We start from the raw sequence: 21426 nt of genomic DNA on the forward strand, positions 1-21426 counted from the left end.
AGTCAAAGGTGAAGTATTTGGGACACATCATTACAAGTGATGGAATTGTAGTGGATCGGGAGAAGATTCATGCTATCATGGATTGGTCAATACCCACGAATGTCTCTGAAGTTTGTAGTTTCATGGGATTGATAGGCTACTACAATCTCTTCGTGAAGGATTTCTCACGAGTAGCTCATCCCATCACTTCTCTTCAAAGGAAAGGGAAGAATTATGTTTGGTTAGACCAATGCAAAGCAACATTTAATGCTCTTAAGGAGTGTTTGACGAGTGCACTAGTCCTTGCAATGCCTAATCTTGTAGGTGATTTCATGCTTTGCACAGATGCTTCATTGGAAGCTGTAGGTGCAGTGTTGATGTAGGATGGTTAAGTGATTGCATATGAGTCCAGGAAACTCAAAGACCATGAGCTTAACTATCCCACTCATGATTTGGAACTCGCAACTATGGTGATTGCCCTTATCTATTGGAGGTATTTTCTTTTGGGACATAGGTTTGAGTTGCATAGCAATCATAGGAGCTTGTAGTATATTTTTACCTAGATAAACCTGAATGCACAACAACATTGCTAGATGGAGTTCTTGTACAAGTATGACTTTGATTGGTGCAGAGCACTCCTTGGGAACATTCCTTCTTCATCATCTTGGCATTGGAGGACAAAGCATGGCTGATAGAATAGGTGGTATCAACTCTACATCATATGTAGACATTTTTCCATCTGCAATCTAATCATGGTCTATGAAGATCTTCTTTGCAATGTAATTGGAGTGTTTCCTTCAAGGAGGCTTGAAGCTAGTTTGAGTTTAAAATAGGATTTTAATAAACATTTGCCCACTTGTAAAGGTACATAGTCCTATTTGGTAGTTTATAAACCAAGGACTCATGTGACCTATAGGGCTAATAGCATTAGGTGTTTTGAATAAGTCTTATATAGCCTTAAAAGGCTCTAGGCATGTCTAAGATTAGGTTAGGAATGTTTTAAAGTAGTTTGGAAGCAAAAAGTTGCTTATCGGCAAGATGCAACAAAAGTTGTTGTCAACTTTTCAAAAGATGCTCAGCAACAATTAGCAACTTTTGCAAATAATGGTTAAATCAGTTAGAAACTGATGCCAAGGTGGTTGATCGGTATAGGCATGGTATTTAAGTCATATTCCACCTTCCCAAAAGAAGAGAGGGAAATTGTAAGGATTTTGATTGCATTAATACAAAAACTCTCAGTTTTCGTGGTAAAATCTCTGGTTTTTGAATTCTACACGTGCTGTACGGAAGAGTATCTGCAAACAAATGCGTGGATTCGAAACCTTGGTGTGTTAGCAAACTTTTGCAAGTGGTTTGAAGGTTTTTTGGTGAAGGGAGTCGATAGTTATTGCATTTTGTTCCCAAACAGCCACCAAACCCTCCCTTTAGCAAGGGTTTTGTGCAAATGGGCAAATAGAGTGCACCTATTTGACCTCAGGGGCACAAAACCCAATGAATCTGCAAGCTTACATGTTTTTCTTTCATTCTCTAGAATTAGGATCAATTTCAATGGTGAGAGCACATTTTGCATGCAAGCCCTAGTTCAAGTCTAGGTGTTGGTTTGAACTAGGATTTAGTAACTGTATGGAAATCAGAAGGAATTTGATTGAATAAATTGCAACCAAGGCCAGAAGTTGTTGAGATAAACATTCCTTGAGGTCGCCCAATCATTTCTTTCCATCCATGAACCCATTTCCGTACTGCTCCTTTGTAAACCAAGCCTAATTGGGCCCATTAGGTCTGTGTGCATAGGAGAGGTTCTGTAGTGCAGGAGTGGATTGGGAATTTGATTTTTGGGGGATTGATAGAGTGGGATAAAGGGTATCTGAAACCCTAATTTGTTTGACAAGTTGTTTGGAGAATTTTGGATTTGTTGCAGGAAAATAGGGTATGGACACCTAGTAGGACAACTAGGTGAGTTGTGGATTTTGGTGTTGCAGAAGTTGGAGAACCCAAATTGTGGGTTATTTGCAGTGTGGGGGAACATTTGGAGGTGTCCCAATCATTGTCTTGTGTTGTGGAGTGCTAGAAGTTGCAGAAGCACTAAAAGGCCTAAATCAGGGATTTAGTCCCTAAAGGCAAATTGGAGACAAAGCTGGATTGAGCCTTCCAAGCATTGGGAGATTGTCCAAACCTTGGAGAAAGGGTTGTTGCAGAGCTTGGTGGATCCTTAAAGTGATCCTAGACTTGGAGAGTAAAATTGTGGGTTGTGTAAGTCCTAAGGACAACTTAGGCCAAATTTGGTTATTCCGCTTGCCACTCTACATCAGGTGGTATCAGAGCAGCAGGAAGACCTTGGTGAGTGGTTTGTTCATCAAAAATGTCGGATGGAGAAGATGGAGAGAGGGAGATCCCATTGAGGATCACCAATATTGAACTAGCCAAGTTGGTGAAAGAACAAATGGCTGAAAGTAGGGCAGTCAGGGAAGAGAATAGAAACATGAGGAGAGAGCTTGAAAAGCTCCAAGGCAAATTGAGAAAGGGTAATGATTATGAGTCAGAAGGAGAAGAAGTTGAGAGAGATACTTATGGAAGTGAGATTCCATTGGAGCAAAGACCACTTCTTCAAGCTTTGGAGAGAGTGGGTGCAAAAGGGGGTGACATCCCTATGTTTTATGGCCGGTTGAATCCAGATGAGTGCCTGGATTGGATAGAGGCACTAGACAATCACTTTGAATGTGATTATATCCCTGCTAGTCAAAGGGTGAAGATTGCCAAAGCCAAGTTGAAGGGGCCAGCCCTTACTTGGTGGAACTTTGTTCAAAATGAAAGGTTGGATGAGGGCAAGGAACCCATTTCAACATGGAAAAGGATGAAGGCTGAAGTGAAGAAGCAATTTGTACCGGAGGATTATGAAGTCCTCATAAATCAAAGACTACAAAACCTAAAGCAAAGGGACATGGATGTGAGTGGTTACACTCAAGAATTCCATAACTTGACCCTAAGAGCAAAGGTAAATGAATCAAGCAAACAAAAGTTGGCAAGGTATGTTAATGGCTTAAAGTTTAGCATACAAGATGAACTTACGTTGATCAATTTAGAATCTGTCCACCAATGTTTCAATCTTGCATTAAAAATAGAAGAAAAATAGAAGAGGAGAAGTGAAAATAATAGGGGAAGAGGAAGTAATTCATTTAGAGGTAGAGGGGGCAGATTTCAAAGTAGAAATAATGCTGAAACCAGGAACCATGAACCAGACACCAGTCAAAGAGGCTCCTTTAGGGGTAGGAGACCCAATAGGAACCAAGGAGGAGGCAATGGGAGAGGAAGTGGAGGTCAAGTGTTCACAGGCAGATGTTTTACATGTAACCAAACCGAGCATCAGTCATTCAGGTGTCCTCAAAAAGGTGGAGAATCCAGTAAACCTGTGGATAGGAGAATCAATCTGTTGCAAGAAGAAGAGGATGGGCAAAGCATCTCATCCTATCACACCACAACCTCCAGACCTGCTGATGCTGAACATGGAGAGTGCCTCATGATGCAAAGGACACGTTTGAAGGTACCACAACCTGCAGATCCACCACAGAGAAGATCATTATTCAGGACAAATTGCAAGGTAAAAGGAAAGGTATGCAAGTTGATAGTTGATTCAGGTTCAATAGATAATATAGCCTCTAGAGAAATGGTTAACAAGTTAAAATTGCAAATAATTCCTCACCCTTATCCATATAAGGCTTCATGGTTAACAAAGGACAATCATACCTTAGTGAATGAGCAGGTTTGGGTTGAATTCACATTGGGTGAATATGCTGACAGAATTTTATGTGATGTGACTAATATGGATGCATGCCACCTCTTGCTTGGGAGGCCATGGCAATATGATGTCAATGCAAAACATGATGGGCATACAAATGTGTACACTATTGTGAAAGATGGAGTCAAGTACACAATGAATCCACTACCGGATGATGGCAAGATGGACCATATGGTAAGTAGTATTGCATTGGTTGGTGAAAAGGAATTTTTGCAGTCCTTAAAAGTGAAAGATACTCCTTGTTTTGCAATTGTGACTAAACCTAAGAATGATGTGTCAAACAAAGTAATATTGGATCATGGTTTAAGTGAAGTGGAACCTAGAGAGGTTAGGGAATTGTTAAACAAATACCATGGGATTGTGGCAGGCAGTTCACCTTCTACTTTACCACCAAAAAGGGAAATCAGTCATTGTATAGACCTAATACCAGGGGCTACACTACCCAATAAGGCTGCCTATAAGTTAACCCCGGAACAAAATGAAGAGATAGCTAGACAAATTGAGGATTTGTTGTCTAAAGGCTTGATTAGGAAAAGTGTTAGCCCATGTGCAGTCCCTGCTGTGTTAGCACCAAAGAAAGAGGGCACTTGGAGGCTGTGTGTGGATTCAAGGGCTATAAACAAGATAACAATAAGGTATAGGTTTCCCATGCCTAGGATGGAAGACCTTCTTGATTGCCTAGGAGGGGCAAAGTTTTATTCTAAGATAGACTTGAAAAGTGGATACCATCAAATCAGGGTAAGAGAAGGGGATGAGTGGAAAACAGCCTTTAAAACCAATGAGGGACTCTATGAATGGCTTGTCATGCCATTTGGATTGTCAAATGCACCAAGCACCTTTATGAGGCTCATGAATGAGGTCCTCAAACCCTTTCTCAACAAGTTTGTGGTTGTATACTTAGATGATATCCTAATTTTCAGTAAGGATAAAGAAGAACACCTAAAACACATAGATCTTGTATTGCAAAGACTTCATGAGGAAGAATTGAAAATAAACCTTGAAAAGTGCACCTTTGATAAACAAGAATTGATTTTTCTTGGATTTGTCATTTCTAAGGATTGTTTGAAGATGGACCCCACTAAAATTGAGGCTATCATGCATTGGCCTACACCCACAAGTCCAAGTGAAGTGAAGAGTTTCCATGGTCTATGCAACTTTTATAGGAAATTTTTATTAAGAATTTTAGTGGAATCTCTGCTCCGATGATTGACACAATAAAAGGTGGAAAGAAATGTAATTTTGTGTGGACACAAGCATCCCAAGAGGCATTTGAACTCCTAAAACAAAGAATTGCCCAAGGACCTGTTTTAACATTTCCTGATTTTAACAAAGTGTTTACAGTTGAATGTGATGCCAGCACCAAAGCTATTGGAGGGGTACTAAGTCAAGAGGGCAGACCAATTGCCTTTTTCAGTGAGAAATTAAATGAGGCTAAACAGAAGTATTCAGTCTATGATTTAGAGTTATATGCAATGGGGCAATCTTTGAAGAGATGGAGGCATTACTTACTTCCTAAAGAATTCATTGTTTTCACTGATAACCAGGCTTTAAGTTTCTTGAACAGGTAGGATAAATTGAACCAGAGGCATATCAAATGGATGGAGTTTATGCAGTCATATACCTTCTCCATTAAGCACAAGAAGGGGGTCATCAACAAGGTTGCTGATGCCTTGAGTAGGAGGAACCTCATGATCCAATCAATTGACCTTGAAAGTGTGGGTATTGATGCCATGAAGGACATGTACCCTCAAGATGAAGATTTTAAAGAGATCTACAAGGTTTGCCAAGACATGGGAGATAGATACCATTCTGATTTTGCAGACTATTTGATTCAAGAGGGCTTATTGTTCAAAGGAGGGCAACTATGTGTACCAAGGGGTTCATATAGAGAAAATATAATTAAGGAGAAGCATTGTGGAGGTATGTCAGGTCACTTTGGTTTAGACAAGACCTTGGAACAGGTAAAAAGATTTTACCATTGGCCCAAATTGCAATCTGATGTTAGGAAGTTTGTAGATAGTTGCATAATCTGTCAAAAAGCAAAGGGTCATGCTTCAAATGCAGGTTTATACACTCCATTACCCATTCCTTGCAAGCCATGGGATTCAATAAGTATGGACTTTGTCTTGGGTTTGCCAAAAACAAGGGCAGGAAATGACAGTGTATTTGTTGTTGTTGACAGATTTTCTAAAATGGCTCACTTCATTCCTTGCAGAACCACACATGATGCCTCTCATATTGCAGGGTTTTTCTTTAAGGAGGTTGTAAGACTACATGGTCTTCCTAGATCTATTGTTTCAGACAGAGACTCCAAGTTCCTTGGCCATTTTTGGAGGACACTATGGAAAAGGCTTGGAACTAATTTGAACTTCTCATTTGCTTATCACCCACAGTCTGATGGGCAAACAGAGGTCACAAATAGATCATTGGGGAACTTGCTAAGATGTCTCTCACAACAGCATGGAGGATCATGGGACTCTATCCTACCACAAGCCGAATATGCCTATAATGACTCAGTCAATAGAAGCACTGGATTGACACCATTTCAGATTGTCTATGGGGAGCATCCAAGAGGTGTATTAGAACTAAGAGACATCAGTCACCTTGATAGAAAGAGTGCCCAAGCACAAGACTTTGCCCAAGTGATGAAGGACATTCAGCAGCAGGTGAAGGACAGGTTGGAAAGGACTGCAAACAAATACAAAAATCAGGCCAATAAGAAAATAAGAGACCTCCAATTCAAGGTAGGTGACTTAGTGATGGTGCACCTTAAAAAGGAAAGATTGCCTAAAGGGCAATATACCAAATTGATGATGAAGAAGGCAGGGCCATTCAGAATTTTGCAAAGATGTGGCAACAATGCATACAAAATTGAACTACCTCCAGATGTTGGTCTTTCCCCAATATTTAATGTATCAGATTTATATGCATATAAAGAACCTACTGACATTTGTGATGCAGGTACAGATTTAGACAATAAAGGTGATGATTCTCAATTGCCCAAAGCACATAAACCTCAGATTGAATGTATCCTTGATAAGAAGGTGACTAAACAAACTAGGAGGGCAACATACTATGCATACCTGGTCAAATGGACTGGGTTACCTGCTGAAGATGCCACATGGATGACAAAGGCTGAAATAGAGAAGGCAGGTTTTGTTTTTGACACTATCCCAACTCAAGGGACTTGAGTTTTTTTCAGAGAGGGGTAGTATGGTGCAGAGCACTCCTTGGGAACATTCCTTCTTCATCATCTTGGCATTGGAGGACAAAGCATGGCTGATAGAATAGGTGGTATCAACTCTACATCATATGTAGACATTTTTCCATCTGCAATCTAATCATGGTCTATGAAGATCTTCTTTGCAATGTAATTGGAGTGTTTCCTTCAAGGAGGCTTGAAGCTAGTTTGAGTTTAAAATAGGATTTTAATAAACATTTGCCCACTTGTAAAGGTACATAGTCCTATTTGGTAGTTTATAAACCAAGGACTCATGTGACCTATAGGGCTAATAGCATTAGGTGTTTTGAATAAGTCTTATATAGCCTTAAAAGGCTCTAGGCATGTCTAAGATTAGGTTAGGAATGTTTTAAAGTAGTTTGGAAGCAAAAAGTTGCTTATCGGCAAGATGCAACAAAAGTTGCTGTCAACTTTTCAAAAGTTGCTCAGCAACAATTAGCAACTTTTGCAAATAATGGTTAAATCAGTTAGAAACCGATCCCAAGGTGGTTGATCGGTATAGGCATGGTATTTAAGTCATATTCCACCTTCCCAAAAGAAGAGAGGGAAATTGTAAGGATTTTGATTGCATTAATACAAAAACTCTCAGTTTTCGTGGTAAAATCTTTGGTTTTTGAATTCTGCACGTGCTGTATGGAAGAGTATCTGCAAACAAATGCATGGATTCGAAACCTTGGTGTGTTAGCAAACTTTTGCAAGTGGTTTGAAGGTTTTTTGGTGAAGGGAGTCGATAGTTATTGCATTTTGTTCCCAAACAGCCACCAAACCCTCCCTTTAGCAAGGGTTTTGTGCAAATGGGCAAATAGAGTGCACCTATTTGACCTCAGGGGCACAAAACCCAATGAATCTGCAAGCTTACATGTTGTTCTTTCATTCTCTAGAATTAGGATCAATTTCAATGGTGAGAGCACATTTTGCATGCAAGCCCTAGTTCAAGTCTAGGTGTTGGTTTGAACTAGGATTTAGTAACTGTATGGAAATCAGAAGGAATTTGATTGAATAAATTGCAACCAAGGCCAGAAGTTGTTGAGATAAACATTCCTTGAGGTCGCCCAATCATTTATTTCCATCCATGAACCCATTTCCGTACTGCTCCTTTGTAAACCAAGCCTAATTGGGCCCATTAGGTCTGTGTGCATAGGAGAGGTTCTGTAGTGCAGGAGTGGATTGGGAATTTGATTTTTGGGGGATTGATAGAGTGGGATAAAGGGTATCTGAAACCCTAATTTGTTTGACAAGTTGTTTGGAGAATTTTGGATTTGTTGCAGGAAAATAGGGTATGGAGACCTAGTAGGACAACTAGGTGAGTTGTGGATTTTGGTGTTGCAGAAGTTGGAGAACCCAAATTGTGGGTTATTTGCAGTGTGGGGGAACATTTGGAGGTGTCCCAATCATTGTCTTGTGTTGTGGAGTGCTAGAAGTTGCAGAAGCACTAAAAGGCCTAAATCAGGGATTTATTCCCTAAAGGCAAATTGGAGACAAAGTTGGATTGAGCCTTCCAAGCATTGGGAGATTGTCCAAACCTTGGAGAAAGGGTTGTTGCAGAGCTTGGTGGATCCTTAAAGTGATCCTAGACTTGGAGAGTAAAATTGTGGGTTGTGTAAGTCCTAAGGACAACTTAGGCCAAATTTGGTTATTCCGCTTGCCACTCTGCATCAGGTGGTATCAGAGCAGCAGGAAGACCTTGGTGAGTGGTTTGTTCATCAAAAATGTCGGATGGAGAAGATGGAGAGAGGGAGATCCCATTGAGGATCACCAATATTGAACTAGCCAAGTTGGTGAAAGAACAAATGGCTAAAAGTAGGGCAGTCAGGGAAGAGAATAGAAACATGAGGAGAGAGCTTGAAAAGCTCCAAGGCAAATTGAGAAAGGGTAATGATTATGAGTCAGAAGGAGAAGAAGTTGAGAGAGATACTTATGGAAGTGAGATTCCATTGGAGCAAAGACCACTTCTTCAAGCTTTGGAGAGAGTGGGTGCAAAAGGGGGTGACATCCCTATGTTTTATGGCCGGTTGAATCCAGATGAGTGCCTGGATTGGATAGAGGCACTAGACAATCACTTTGAATGTGATTATATCCCTGCTAGTCAAAGGGTGAAGATTGCCAAAGCCAAGTTGAAGGGGCCAGCCCTTACTTGGTGGAACTTTGTTCAAAATGAAAGGTTGGATGAGGGCAAGGAACCCATTTCAACATGGAAAAGGATGAAGGCTGAAGTGAAGAAGCAATTTGTACCGGAGGATTATGAAGTCCTCATAAATCAAAGACTACAAAACCTAAAGCAAAGGGACATGGATGTGAGTGGTTACACTCAAGAATTCCATAACTTGACCCTAAGAGCAAAGGTAAATGAATCAAGCAAACAAAAGTTGGCAAGGTATGTTAATGGCTTAAAGTTTAGCATACAAGATGAACTTACGTTGATCAATTTAGAATCTGTCCACCAATGTTTCAATCTTGCATTAAAAATAGAAGAAAAATAGAAGAGGAGAAGTGAAAATAATAGGGGAAGAGGAAGTAATTCATTTAGAGGTAGAGGGGGCAGATTTCAAGGTAGAAATAATGCTGAAACCAGGAACCATGAACCAGACACCAGTCAAAGAGGCTCCTTTAGGGGTAGGAGACCCAATAGGAACCAAGGAGGAGGCAATGGGAGAGGAAGAGGAGGTCAAGTGTTCACAGGCAGATGTTTTACATGTAACCAAACCGGGCATCAGTCATTCAGGTGTCCTCAAAAAGGTGGAGAATCCAGTAAACCTGTGGATAGGAGAATCAATCTGTTGCAAGAAGAAGAGGATGGGCAAAGCATCTCATCCTATCACACCACAACCTCCAGACCTGCTGATGCTGAACATGGAGAGTGCCTCATGATGCAAAGGACACGTTTGAAGGTACCACAACCTGCAGATCCACCACAGAGAAGATCATTATTCAGGACAAATTGCAAGGTAAAAGGAAAGGTATGCAAGTTGATAGTTGATTCAGGTTCAATAGATAATATAGCCTCTAGAGAAATGGTTAACAAGTTAAAATTGCAAATAATTCCTCACCCTTATCCATATAAGGCTTCATGGTTAACAAAGGACAATCATACCTTAGTGAATGAGCAGGTTTGGGTTGAATTCACATTGGGTGAATATGCTGACAGAATTTTATGTGATGTGACTAATATGGATGCATGCCACCTCTTGCTTGGGAGGCCATGGCAATATGATGTCAATGCAAAACATGATGGGCATACAAATGTGTACACTATTGTGAAAGATGGAGTCAAGTACACAATGAATCCACTACCGGATGATGGCAAGATGGACCATATGGTAAGTAGTATTGCATTGGTTGGTGAAAAGGAATTTTTGCAGTCCTTAAAAGTGAAAGATACTCCTTGTTTTGCAATTGTGACTAAACCTAAGAATGATGTGTCAAACAAAGTAATATTGGATCATGGTTTAAGTGAAGTGGAACCTAGAGAGGTTAGGGAATTGTTAAACAAATACCATGGGATTGTGGCAGGCAGTTCACCTTCTACTTTACCACCAAAAAGGGAAATCAGTCATTGTATAGACCTAATACCAGGGGCTACACTACCCAATAAGGCTGCCTATAAGTTAACCCCAGAACAAAATGAAGAGATAGCTAGACAAATTGAGGATTTTTTGTCTAAAGGCTTGATTAGGAAAAGTGTTAGCCCATGTGCAGTCCCTGTTGTGTTAGCACCAAAGAAAGAGGGCACTTGGAGGCTGTGTGTGGATTCAAGGGCTATAAACAAGATAACAATAAGGTATAGGTTTCCCATGCCTAGGATGGAAGACCTTCTTGATTGCCTAGGAGGGGCAAAGTTTTATTCTAAGATAGACTTGAAAAGTGGATACCATCAAATTAGGGTAAGAGAAGGGGATGAGTGGAAAACAGCCTTTAAAACCAATGAGGGACTCTATGAATGGCTTGTCATGCCATTTGGATTGTCAAATGCACCAAGCACCTTTATGAGGCTCATGAATGAGGTCCTCAAACCCTTTCTCAACAAGTTTGTGGTTGTATACTTAGATGATATCCTAATTTTCAGTAAGGATAAAGAAGAACACCTAAAACACATAGATCTTGTATTGCAAAGACTTCATGAGGAAGAATTGAAAATAAACCTTGAAAAGTGCACCTTTGATAAACAAGAATTGATTTTTCTTGGATTTGTCATTTCTAAGGATTGTTTGAAGATGGACCCCACTAAAATTGAGGCTATCATGCATTGGCCTACACCCACAAGTCCAAGTGAAGTGAAGAGTTTCCATGGTCTATGCAACTTTTATAGGAAATTTTTATTAAGAATTTTAGTGGAATCTCTGCTCCGATGATTGACACAATAAAAGGTGGAAAGAAATGTAATTTTGTGTGGACACAAGCATCCCAAGAGGCATTTGAACTCCTAAAACAAAGAATTGCCCAAGGACCTGTTTTAACATTTCCTGATTTTAACAAAGTGTTTACAGTTGAATGTGATGCCAGCACCAAAGCTATTGGAGGGGTACTAAGTCAAGAGGGCAGACCAATTGCCTTTTTCAGTGAGAAATTAAATGAGGCTAAACAGAAGTATTCAGTCTATGATTTAGAGTTATATGCAATGGGGCAATCTTTGAAGAGATGGAGGCATTACTTACTTCCTAAAGAATTCATTGTTTTCACTGATAACCAGGCTTTAAGTTTCTTGAACAGGTAGGATAAATTGAACCAGAGGCATATCAAATGGATGGAGTTTATGCAGTCATATACCTTCTCCATTAAGCACAAGAAGGGGGTCATCAACAAGGTTGCTGATGCCTTGAGTAGGAGGAACCTCATGATCCAATCAATTGACCTTGAAAGTGTGGGTATTGATGCCATGAAGGACATGTACCCTCAAGATGAAGATTTTAAAGAGATCTACAAGGTTTGCCAAGACATGGGAGATAGATACCATTCTGATTTTGCAGACTATTTGATTCAAGAGGGCTTATTGTTCAAAGGAGGGCAACTATGTGTACCAAGGGGTTCATATAGAGAAAATATAATTAAGGAGAAGCATTGTGGAGGTATGTCAGGTCACTTTGGTTTAGACAAGACCTTGGAACAGGTAAAAAGATTTTGCCATTGGCCCAAATTGCAATCTGATGTTAGGAAGTTTGTAGATAGTTGCATAATCTGTCAAAAAGCAAAGGGTCATGCTTCAAATGCAGGTTTATACACTCCATTACCCATTCCTTGCAAGCCATGGGATTCAATAAGTATGGACTTTGTCTTGGGTTTGCCAAAAACAAGGGCAGGAAATGACAGTGTATTTGTTGTTGTTGATAGATTTTCTAAAATGGCTCACTTCATTCCTTGCAGAACCACACATGATGCCTCTCATATTGCAGGGCTTTTCTTTAAGGAGGTTGTAAGACTACATGGTCTTCCTAGATCTATTGTTTCAGACAGAGACTCCAAGTTCCTTGGCCATTTTTGGAGGACACTATGGAAAAGGCTTGGAACTAATTTGAACTTCTCATCTGCTTATCACCCATAGTCTGATGGGAAAACAGAGGTCACAAATAGATCATTGGGGAACTTTCTAAGATGTCTCTCACAACAGCATGGAGGATCATGGGACTCTATCCTACCACAAGCCGAATATGCCTATAATGACTCAGTCAATAGAAGCACTGGATTGACACCATTTCAGATTGTCTATGGGGAGCATCCAAGAGGTGTATTAGAACTAAGAGACATCAGTCACCTTGATAGAAAGAGTGCCCAAGCACAAGACTTTTCCCAAGTGATGAAGGACATTCAGCAGCAGGTGAAGGACAGGTTGGAAAGGACTGCAGACAAATACAAAAATCAGGCCAATAAGAAAATAAGAGACCTCCAATTCAAGGTAGGTGACTTAGTGATGGTGCACCTTAAAAAGGAAAGATTGCCTAAAGGGCAATATACCAAATTGATGATGAAGAAGGCAGGGCCATTCAGAATTTTGCAAAGATGTGGCAACAATGCATACAAAATTGAACTACCTCCAGATGTTGGTCTTTCCCCAATATTTAATGTATCAGATTTATATGCATATAAAGAACCTATTGACATTTGTGATGCAGGTACAGATTTAGACAATAAAGGTGATAATTCTCAATTTCCCAAAGCACATAAACCTCAGATTGAATGTATCCTTGATAAGAAGGTGACTAAACAAACTAGGAGGGCAACATACTATGCATACCTGGTCAAATGGACTAGGTTACCTGCTGAAGATGCCACATGGATGACAAGGCTGAAATAGAGAAGGCAGGTTTTGTTTTTGACACTATCCCAACTCAAGGGACTTGAGTTTTTTTCAGAGAGGGGTAGTATGGTGCAGAGCACTCCTTGGGAACATTCCTTCTTCATCATCTTGGCATTGGAGGACAAAGCATGGCTGATAGAATAGGTGGTATCAAAGGATGGGAGAGAGAGTGAAAGGATGGGAGAGAGAGTGTGAGAGAGAGAGAGTAGGGTATGGGAGAGAGTGTGAGAGAGAGTTGGGAATGGGAGATAGAGAGTAAGAGTAGGGGATGGGAGAGAGAGAGATAGTAGGTGGTGGGAGAGGGAGTGGGAGAGGAGAGAGAGGGATGGGAGTGCGTGTAAGAGATCTAGAGAGTAAGGGATGGGAGAGGGGAGAGAGAGAGGGGATGGGAGTGTGTATCTACAAAAGAGAGATTTTAGGGGATGGGAGAGGGAAGAGAGAGAGTGTAGCCTGAGAGAGAGAGAGAGAGAGAGAGTAGCATATGGGAGAGAGAGAGACAGGTGGTGGGAGAGGGAGAGAAGGGTGGATGGGAGTGTGTGTAACAAAGAGTAGGGGATGGGAGAGAGTGTGAGAGAGAGTAGGAGGTGGCAGAGAGAGAGAGAGAACAGGATGGGAGAGAGAGAGAGAGAGAGAGAGTAGGGGATGGGAGAGAGTGTGAGAGAGAGTAGGGAGAGGGAGATAGAGAGAGGGGGATGGGAGTGTGCATGAAAAATCTAGAGAGTAGGGGATGAGAGAGAAGAGAGAGGGGGATGGGAGTGTCTGTGTGTGTGTGTGTGTGTGTGTGTGTGTGTGTGTGTGTGTGTGTGTGTGTGTGTGTGTGTTTCTATGAAAGAGAGAGTGTAGTGGATAGGAGAGAGTGTGAGAGTGTGAGAGAGAGTAGGGGGTGGTAGAGAGAGGGTATGGGATGGGAGAGACAGAGTAAATGAATGGGAAAGAGTGTGAGAGAGAGTAGGAGGTGGTAGAGAGAGAGAGAGAGAGAGTTTGGGATGAGAGAGAGTGTGAGAGAGAGTAGGGGATGGGAGAGAGTAAGAGAGAGAGTTGGTGATTGGAGAGAGAGTAAGAGTAGGGGATGGGAGAGAGAGAGAGAGAGAGAGAGAGAGAGAACTTGAGAGGGAGATAGTAGGCGATGGGAAAGGGAGTGGGAGAGGGGGAGAGAGAGGGGGGATGGGAGTGTGTATCTGTAAAAGAGAGAGTTTAGGGGATGGGAGAGGGGGGAGAGAGAGAGTAGCAGATGTGAGAGAGAGTAGGGGATGGGAGAGAGTAGGGGGATGGGGGGTGGAGAGAGAGAGAGAGAGAGAGAGAGAGAGAGAGAGAGTAGCAAGTGGGAGAGGGAGGATGGGAGTGTGTGTGAAAGATCTAAAGAGTAGGGGATGGGAGAGTAGAGAGGGTGAGAGAGGTAGAGAGAGTAGGTGGTGGGAGAGGAAGAGCGAGAGAGAGAGAGAGAGAGAGATTAGAGGATGGGAGAGGGGGGAGAGAGAGTGTAGGGGATGGGAGAGAGAGTAGGGGATAGGAGAGGGGAAAGAGAGTAGGGGGAGAGAGAGAGAGTAGGGAGGATGGAGAGTGATGTGTTTTCATATAATGCATATGCACTATAGTGCGTACATGCTATAGTGCATACACACTATATGAAATCACCTAAAAATGGTCAAAAAGAAACTTTGGGGCCCATTTCATCCATTCTCTGCTTTTGGTCTATTGTGCACTTTGTTATTCTGACAGAAATCACAGGTTTCATCATAGCAAACACTATTTCAACACTTTTTGAAGCTAGCAAACACCAAATTCAATCATTGGATATGCAATTTGAAGACTTTTTGAATATTCCTTGTATAGAAAAGGTTAGTGCAATCCATTTTTAATATTGTTTGTCGATATATAGATACAAATTTGATTATAATTTGACATGTTGTTTAATATATAGTGAATTCATTGAAAATTGTATGTTTGAATGAAATGTTATTTCGAAATGGTTACAAATTTGACAAGTCATTTGATATATATTGTGTATTCATTCAAATAATTATAATTTTTATATGTATTTGAATAATTTGTAATTTACACATTTTAAGTAATTCAAATGTTTGAATAATTTGACATGTAGAAAATCATCATCATGCCAAGCAAGAAACCAAAAACTCAAACAAATCAAGATAGGGAGAGAGATTTGGCAATTAAAAAAGATAAAATAAAATTACTACGTGAACCAAGAAAATTGCAAAGTAATAATGAAGAATTGACTTTCGATGAGGATCAAGAACCACCAGTACAAAGAAACAAAGAGGAAGAATTAGAAAGACAAAGAGAACGAATGAGACTATTACACTCAAGAAGACAATTGAATTGTGAAGCTACACCATCTTCCAATGTTGGAGTCATATCGTCTGCTACACCATCTTTCAATGTTGAAGTCATATTTTCCTCTCATGTTGAAGAGACTAATTTGTAGATCCGACGATATACACACTCCATCATGTCATGTTGAAAGCACAACATCAACACATCAAGTAGGTGATATTCCATCTTTTACATCTTATTACCAAGGCATATGGTTCAAGGTACACAATACACTTAACCTTATATTGATGTTCAAAATGTTGAGAGAATTGAAGAGATTAGATCACCTTCTAGAATTTATTTTAGAAGACCAAAATATTTGATTGATATTGATACTAACATTTTGAAATCAATGCCTAACAATATTAGCAAGCGCACTTGTCAAAGACAAGTTTATCGTATGTGGAGATTATTTTTTGAAGAATTAAATCTTATAGGTCAATGCCAATTATTTGTTGAAATGATGAAGAATTTGAAAATTAGGCCTATCATGAAGATTCTTGGGCTAAAAAAGATGAACGATTCAAATGAAAAAAATATTGTAAAGAATCTAATGACTGCTTATGACAAAGTGAATTCTAAATCACGCACCAAAGATAGTAATATCACAAAATGAGTACTGACATGGACAACAATAAGTACCCAAATGAAGAAAGCTTGACTCATGAGAAAGACAAGAAAAACATTAAAAATTGGTAGAGGTACTCTAAGGAGAGCCATGCTAAGGCGTGAGAGATTGGAAGATCCAACAAAAAATGAGTTATGGACATTTAGCGATAGACTACCACAAAAGGATAAAGAAATTAGTGAAGCCTTGAAATCATTGATCACAGATTTTTGGAAAAATAACACACATGTTTTTCCTAATCAAAGAGATGTTGTAAGAATGAGGATTAGTAGCCAAAATTGCAACCCACATGTGAAACAATTTTTGGACTCAACTCAGACACAATTTTTTGCAAAATTTATTGGTATGTATCCTCAAATTCAAATAAGTCAAAGATTTTTTGAGATGGGTAAACCTTTTTATGTGAAGATAAATCACACACGCACAACTTGTTGTTGTAGGATACATATTGAATTTTCTAACCATTTTGATGTTTTTAGGCATATATGCGTATTTTTGCATTCTCAGTTTGTTTTGTAGAATTGTGACATGAATGACCCACCAAGATCTTCAAGGGAATTCATATCCAACACTTTATTTGAAATAGGGGATGGTCAGCAATTTTACAAGACATCATACTTGGATGGTACATAATTATTTTGTGGTTCTTTGCAACTTTTATCAACTTGTCAACATATGGATAGTACACATGCAATTGGAAATGAAATAGTAGATAACAGAAAATTTAAGATAGTGACATATGCTCTAAAAGATGGGAAACATGGTAAAAGATGTGATTTATTCATTGAAAAGATTTCAGTGTATGAGTTCATGAAGATTTTACGTAAAAAGATTATTTACGAGTATGCAAGGCATACCCATAGAGCTCGATGGCTGGATTTGCAATTCAAGTTGTGCAAGGATACATTTCAACTGGATACCATTGTTTCAGTTGCAGATTTCATAGAGAACTACACACTACAACCACAAAATGAGGTGCAAGAAAAGTATTATACTTCTCAACAGGTTTCCATATTTGTTTACATAAAATTCATGCATTCACCTACAAGTACAAAGGATGATAGGAAGATTTTGAGCGAGTACCATTTTTATATCAACAATGATCGATCACATTCTACGAAGTTTGTACATGGTTGTTTTCAACTATTTTATGGAGATTTGGCTAACAGGGGCATAACATATCGTCAGCACATTATTTGGTTAGACAATTGCGCATCTCAATTCAAGAATGCACGAATGTTCGATTGGTTGAGTAGGATGCACAAATTGTGTAGAATTCAATATATGTGGAATTTCACAGAGGTTGGTCATGGTAAGGGAGAGCATGATGGTGTAGGCACATGCATTAAAAGAGCCTTGGCTCATGAAGAAATAAAGTACAAAGATGGAGCAATATTGATAGATGCAAAATCCATCATCCAATGGTGTAACACTACAATGGGTCTAGGTAAAGAAGGTGAGTCTATGGTTCGTAGATTTTTTTGGTTGATAGATAATACTAACATTGCACCATATCAAGATTGTTGCACACTAATAGGATCTAGTGAGTTACACTCTTTTAGAAGCTCTTATGTAGGTTCATGGAGTATCCACACACAAAAAATGGCATACTATTTTCCATCATGTGTAGAGGAAAATTGGGATGACTGTGAGTCAACTGAAAGGGTGGACAAATGGGATATACAGGTTTTGGACCCAATTGACACCTATCATCCCCCACAAGCACTGGAAATGGTAGAGATGGATTCATCTATTAACTTTGATCACTTTTTAGATCTAGTGCAACCTATTACTATATATATTTATATATCTTTGTAATTTCAATATGTAACTTTATAACTTTTACTTAAGTGTTTTCTGAATTAATGACCGCATTTTGTACATTTGTCACTGCAGGCCATGTTTTTGCTATAATTGCACCTGAAGACAATGAAGAAGGGACATATTATTATTTGTGTCGTTGTGTTGAAGCCAAACAAAAATTGGATCACTCAGTTATAGATGGTGAAGGTTTAGAGTACCATGTCGGTGTGGTGGTTGTAACTGACACATGGCTTAGACAATATTCTATGAAGAACCCTAACTTGTGGTTATTCGAGGATTGACAAACATAGAGGAAGATTCTTCATTATTCAAACTTTATTGTCGCATCAAATGTCCACTTGATAAAATATGGTGGAAAACCACATAATAAGATTCTTTGGAAAGTTCGCGAGTCAGACCATGAGGCAATACTTGAGACATTAAAATGTCGAGCAGATCCAGTTGGCTCATTAGATTGAATAGAGAGAGAGGGAGAGAGGGAAAAAGTGATCAATTGGATCCAAATGCAATGTTGCAACCTCTTCCCCAAGATTGTCCACATGACTAAGGTGGACCGTATTGTTATGATGTGTAAGTGATGAGATTTAGTTTAAATCATAGATTTTATATTTAGAATCTAGATACATTATTTGAATTTATATTAGATTCTTTAATAGGACCCATTTTTAAAATAGTCGTTTGAATAAGTGAAAGTTTACAATTCGTTGTTTAGATCAAAATGTAATGAAAGAACATGAAAATTGTTAGAATGTGAATGCTTTGCACCAACTTTTCCATATTTTGTGAATCCTCATCGCATGATCCTACTTTGTACTAGTAACTATACTTAAGATTTTATGCCTTTGACTTGGTTGATTTATTCTTGTAACTTTTATTAGCTACTCACTTTGATCATCCAGTAGAAAATATTTATACCTTCTAAATGCCTTTTCCTCCATGAGCTTAACATCACTCTTCTAGTGTTTGGAAGAAAATTCCTATATTCCTTTGAGGTTTTACTATACCAAACAAAGTACCCCATATCTATAGTTAGATCTTACTTAGTACATGTGTATCCCCAACCTTGTCATGTCCCTTTCAACGCTCGAACATTCTTGGGCTCGCTGAACCAAAATGTTCCTAAGGGTCACTAAATGCTATAGGGTTGCGATCTTTGACGGGGCATATCTCAGAGCTTGTGTGAGGTATGTATACAATTCTAGTTCCTATAGGACCATGTTGCAGAGACCTACAATAACCTCTCTCAATTTTTGGAGATCACACTCTATTTCATTTTACGATGCCATCTTGGGTGATGCTAAAACTTGCAATGTTGGCCAGTACAAAGTTGCAAACTGCCAAATCTCTCACCTTTCATCTTAGGATCAAACTGCCTGCTCCATTAGCTCTGAGTGGCCGAGTAAACCCTATCCCCAACCTCATCCTACCCCTTTAGTGCTTGAACATTCTCGGGCACACTGAACCAAAACATCCCTAAGGGTCACTAAATGCCATAGGGTTGTGATCTTTTACAGGGCATATCTCAGAGCTCGTGTGAGTGTAATGTCCCCATTTTAGCAGTTGACCAAGTGTGTGTGCATTAGCCTTGTTCTACATGGTCCCGAGGGCTAACAAAGGGTTTAATGGGATCCTAGAGTGTTTTGGCCTAGTCATTTCTAGTTTGGGCCAAAATGAAGTTGATTTACTCAGTTTCAGGCATACTTACTATTTTTAGTAAGTCGGCAGGACACAGTGCAGGTCAATTTTGGTGATTGGATTCGATACTCCTCGGTGAGAGCTTTCTGATGAGCTATCACTCGCATTATTTGGAGTCTAATTGCTAATACATTTTAGTGCCTAAAGTTTTATTAAAGTAACGTCTAATTTAATTGTAAAATATTAAAGTGTTACTTTAATATTTATTTTATGGTGATGTGTACCCAAGGGAGACATAAGGGGTATTTTAATATATGTTTTATATATTACACATCTTTTATCCCACATTGCCCATATTAGTTGAGTGGACCCTTGGAAATAGAATAAAAGGAAGCATTTATGGCTTCATTAGGGAGGTTGAATATGAGAAGAAATTGGTGTGTGAGTTGCAGCTCTGTTCTTGGCATTTGAGGACGTCTATCCTCTCTTGTAACATTCTAGACGTCATTCCCTTGGGGTTTGGCCTTTGGAATTCTTTGTTATTGGCTTCATTATCAGGCAGTTTAGTTGCATTTCCGACTACAGGCAGATTTGGTATTTTGCTCATATCTTCTTCACTACTTGTCCGACGCTTATGCCACTTTGAGGGAATGGTATTATGAAGGTAGTGGACTGATTGAAGGACAAATTATTCTAGCAACAAGTTTGAAAGCATGGGTTGGAGTATTATGTCAATACTGCTGAAGTAATTAGTGAGTTGATAAATCTGCCATGTATTTGGTTTTATGAATTCTAAAAATAACATTTTATTAGCAGCAGTTCATTTCCACTTTGCATATCATTGTAGTTTCTTTCTTGCTTATGTTGTATGATACCAATTCCATGCATGAAACACAACAAACAAATAAACATTTGATTTTCGGAGTTATAAGGGGTTTAAAACATTAAATGGAGAAATAAGAAGTTGAATGCAAACTGTTTGACATAATTCCTTTCAGCAATTTGGTTTAGTTTTTGGGACATCCAGGGGTGCCCATTATAGTGGTAACAGAGCTATAAGTCCTGCCATCCTGTGGAGGTCTTATAGGAAATTTGGAACAGCCGAATAGAGGGAAAAAGTGTTTGATAAAATGTCAAAATACTAAAATCAGAAATAAGTAAAAAACACAGGCTAAGCATTTATGTTTGAGCATGTGACAGGGGTCTTATAATTTCTGCGATACCAGAGCAAAACAAAATAGGATTTCAGACTTGCAAAGAAAATAGTCTAGTACGTCCGTGCAGGTGGACATTGAATCCAACCGTACAGACACAAAGGAGATATTCTTTGATCAGGACAATAATATGGGTGATCGAGATGACAAGAATACAGGATTAGGTGGAGGCGGAAATGCTAGTCCAGATCAGGGGGAGGTACTGTTCAGACAGTTACTGGATACATTAGAGCAGGGGCAGCGTATGCAGCAGGAGTAGAATAGGCAAATGGACATGATGTTGCAGCTCATGGCTAGACAGATGGGTGTCAATATTAATCCAGGTGATGCCAACAATAGAAACAATAACAATGAGGGAAACAATAAAAATGGGGGAAACAATAACCATGGAGGCCAAGGCAACAACAATGGTCCTGAGAATAACATTAATGGTAATAATGGACATGGCAACAATGGGAATGAAGCTGATAACTTTAGACATGTTGCATG

General features: G+C 39.4%; 2 protein-coding genes across 2 annotated transcripts; both read left to right on the forward strand.

The window, feature by feature from the left end:
* Positions 1 to 2338: 2338 nt before the first annotated feature.
* On the forward strand, positions 2339 to 5340 carry LOC149548445 (uncharacterized). Its single transcript, XM_089794260.1, has 4 exons — positions 2339 to 3003; positions 3352 to 3586; positions 3737 to 4407; positions 4959 to 5340. The coding sequence occupies exons 1-4, from the start codon at positions 2339 to 2341 to the stop codon at positions 5338 to 5340; spliced, it is 1953 nt and encodes a 650-aa protein (XP_089650386.1).
* Positions 5341 to 8722: 3382 nt separating this feature from the next.
* On the forward strand, positions 8723 to 11724 carry LOC149548446 (uncharacterized). Its single transcript, XM_089794261.1, has 4 exons — positions 8723 to 9387; positions 9736 to 9970; positions 10121 to 10791; positions 11343 to 11724. The coding sequence occupies exons 1-4, from the start codon at positions 8723 to 8725 to the stop codon at positions 11722 to 11724; spliced, it is 1953 nt and encodes a 650-aa protein (XP_089650387.1).
* The last annotated feature ends 9702 nt before the right edge of the window (positions 11725 to 21426 follow it).

Source organism: Cupressus sempervirens, chromosome 7 (assembly GCF_028749045.1).
Source record: "Cupressus sempervirens isolate cs-2001-9-10 chromosome 7, ASM2874904v1, whole genome shotgun sequence".
NCBI classification, from domain to species: Eukaryota; Viridiplantae; Streptophyta; class Pinopsida; order Cupressales; family Cupressaceae; genus Cupressus; species Cupressus sempervirens.

Coding starts and splice junctions, on each gene's coding strand:
- LOC149548446 (XM_089794261.1), top strand. CDS start 8,723: ATGTCGGATGGAGAAGATGGAGAGAGGGAGATCCCATTGAGGATCACC. Junction 9,971..10,120: donor ATTGCAAGGTAAAAGGAAAG/GTATGCAAGTTG, acceptor GTGAATGAGCAG/GTTTGGGTTGAATTCACATT. Junction 10,792..11,342: donor ATAAACAAGATAACAATAAG/GTATAGGTTTCC, acceptor TAAGAATTTTAG/TGGAATCTCTGCTCCGATGA.
- LOC149548445 (XM_089794260.1), top strand. CDS start 2,339: ATGTCGGATGGAGAAGATGGAGAGAGGGAGATCCCATTGAGGATCACC. Junction 3,004..3,351: donor AGCAAACAAAAGTTGGCAAG/GTATGTTAATGG, acceptor TCAGTCATTCAG/GTGTCCTCAAAAAGGTGGAG. Junction 4,408..4,958: donor ATAAACAAGATAACAATAAG/GTATAGGTTTCC, acceptor TAAGAATTTTAG/TGGAATCTCTGCTCCGATGA.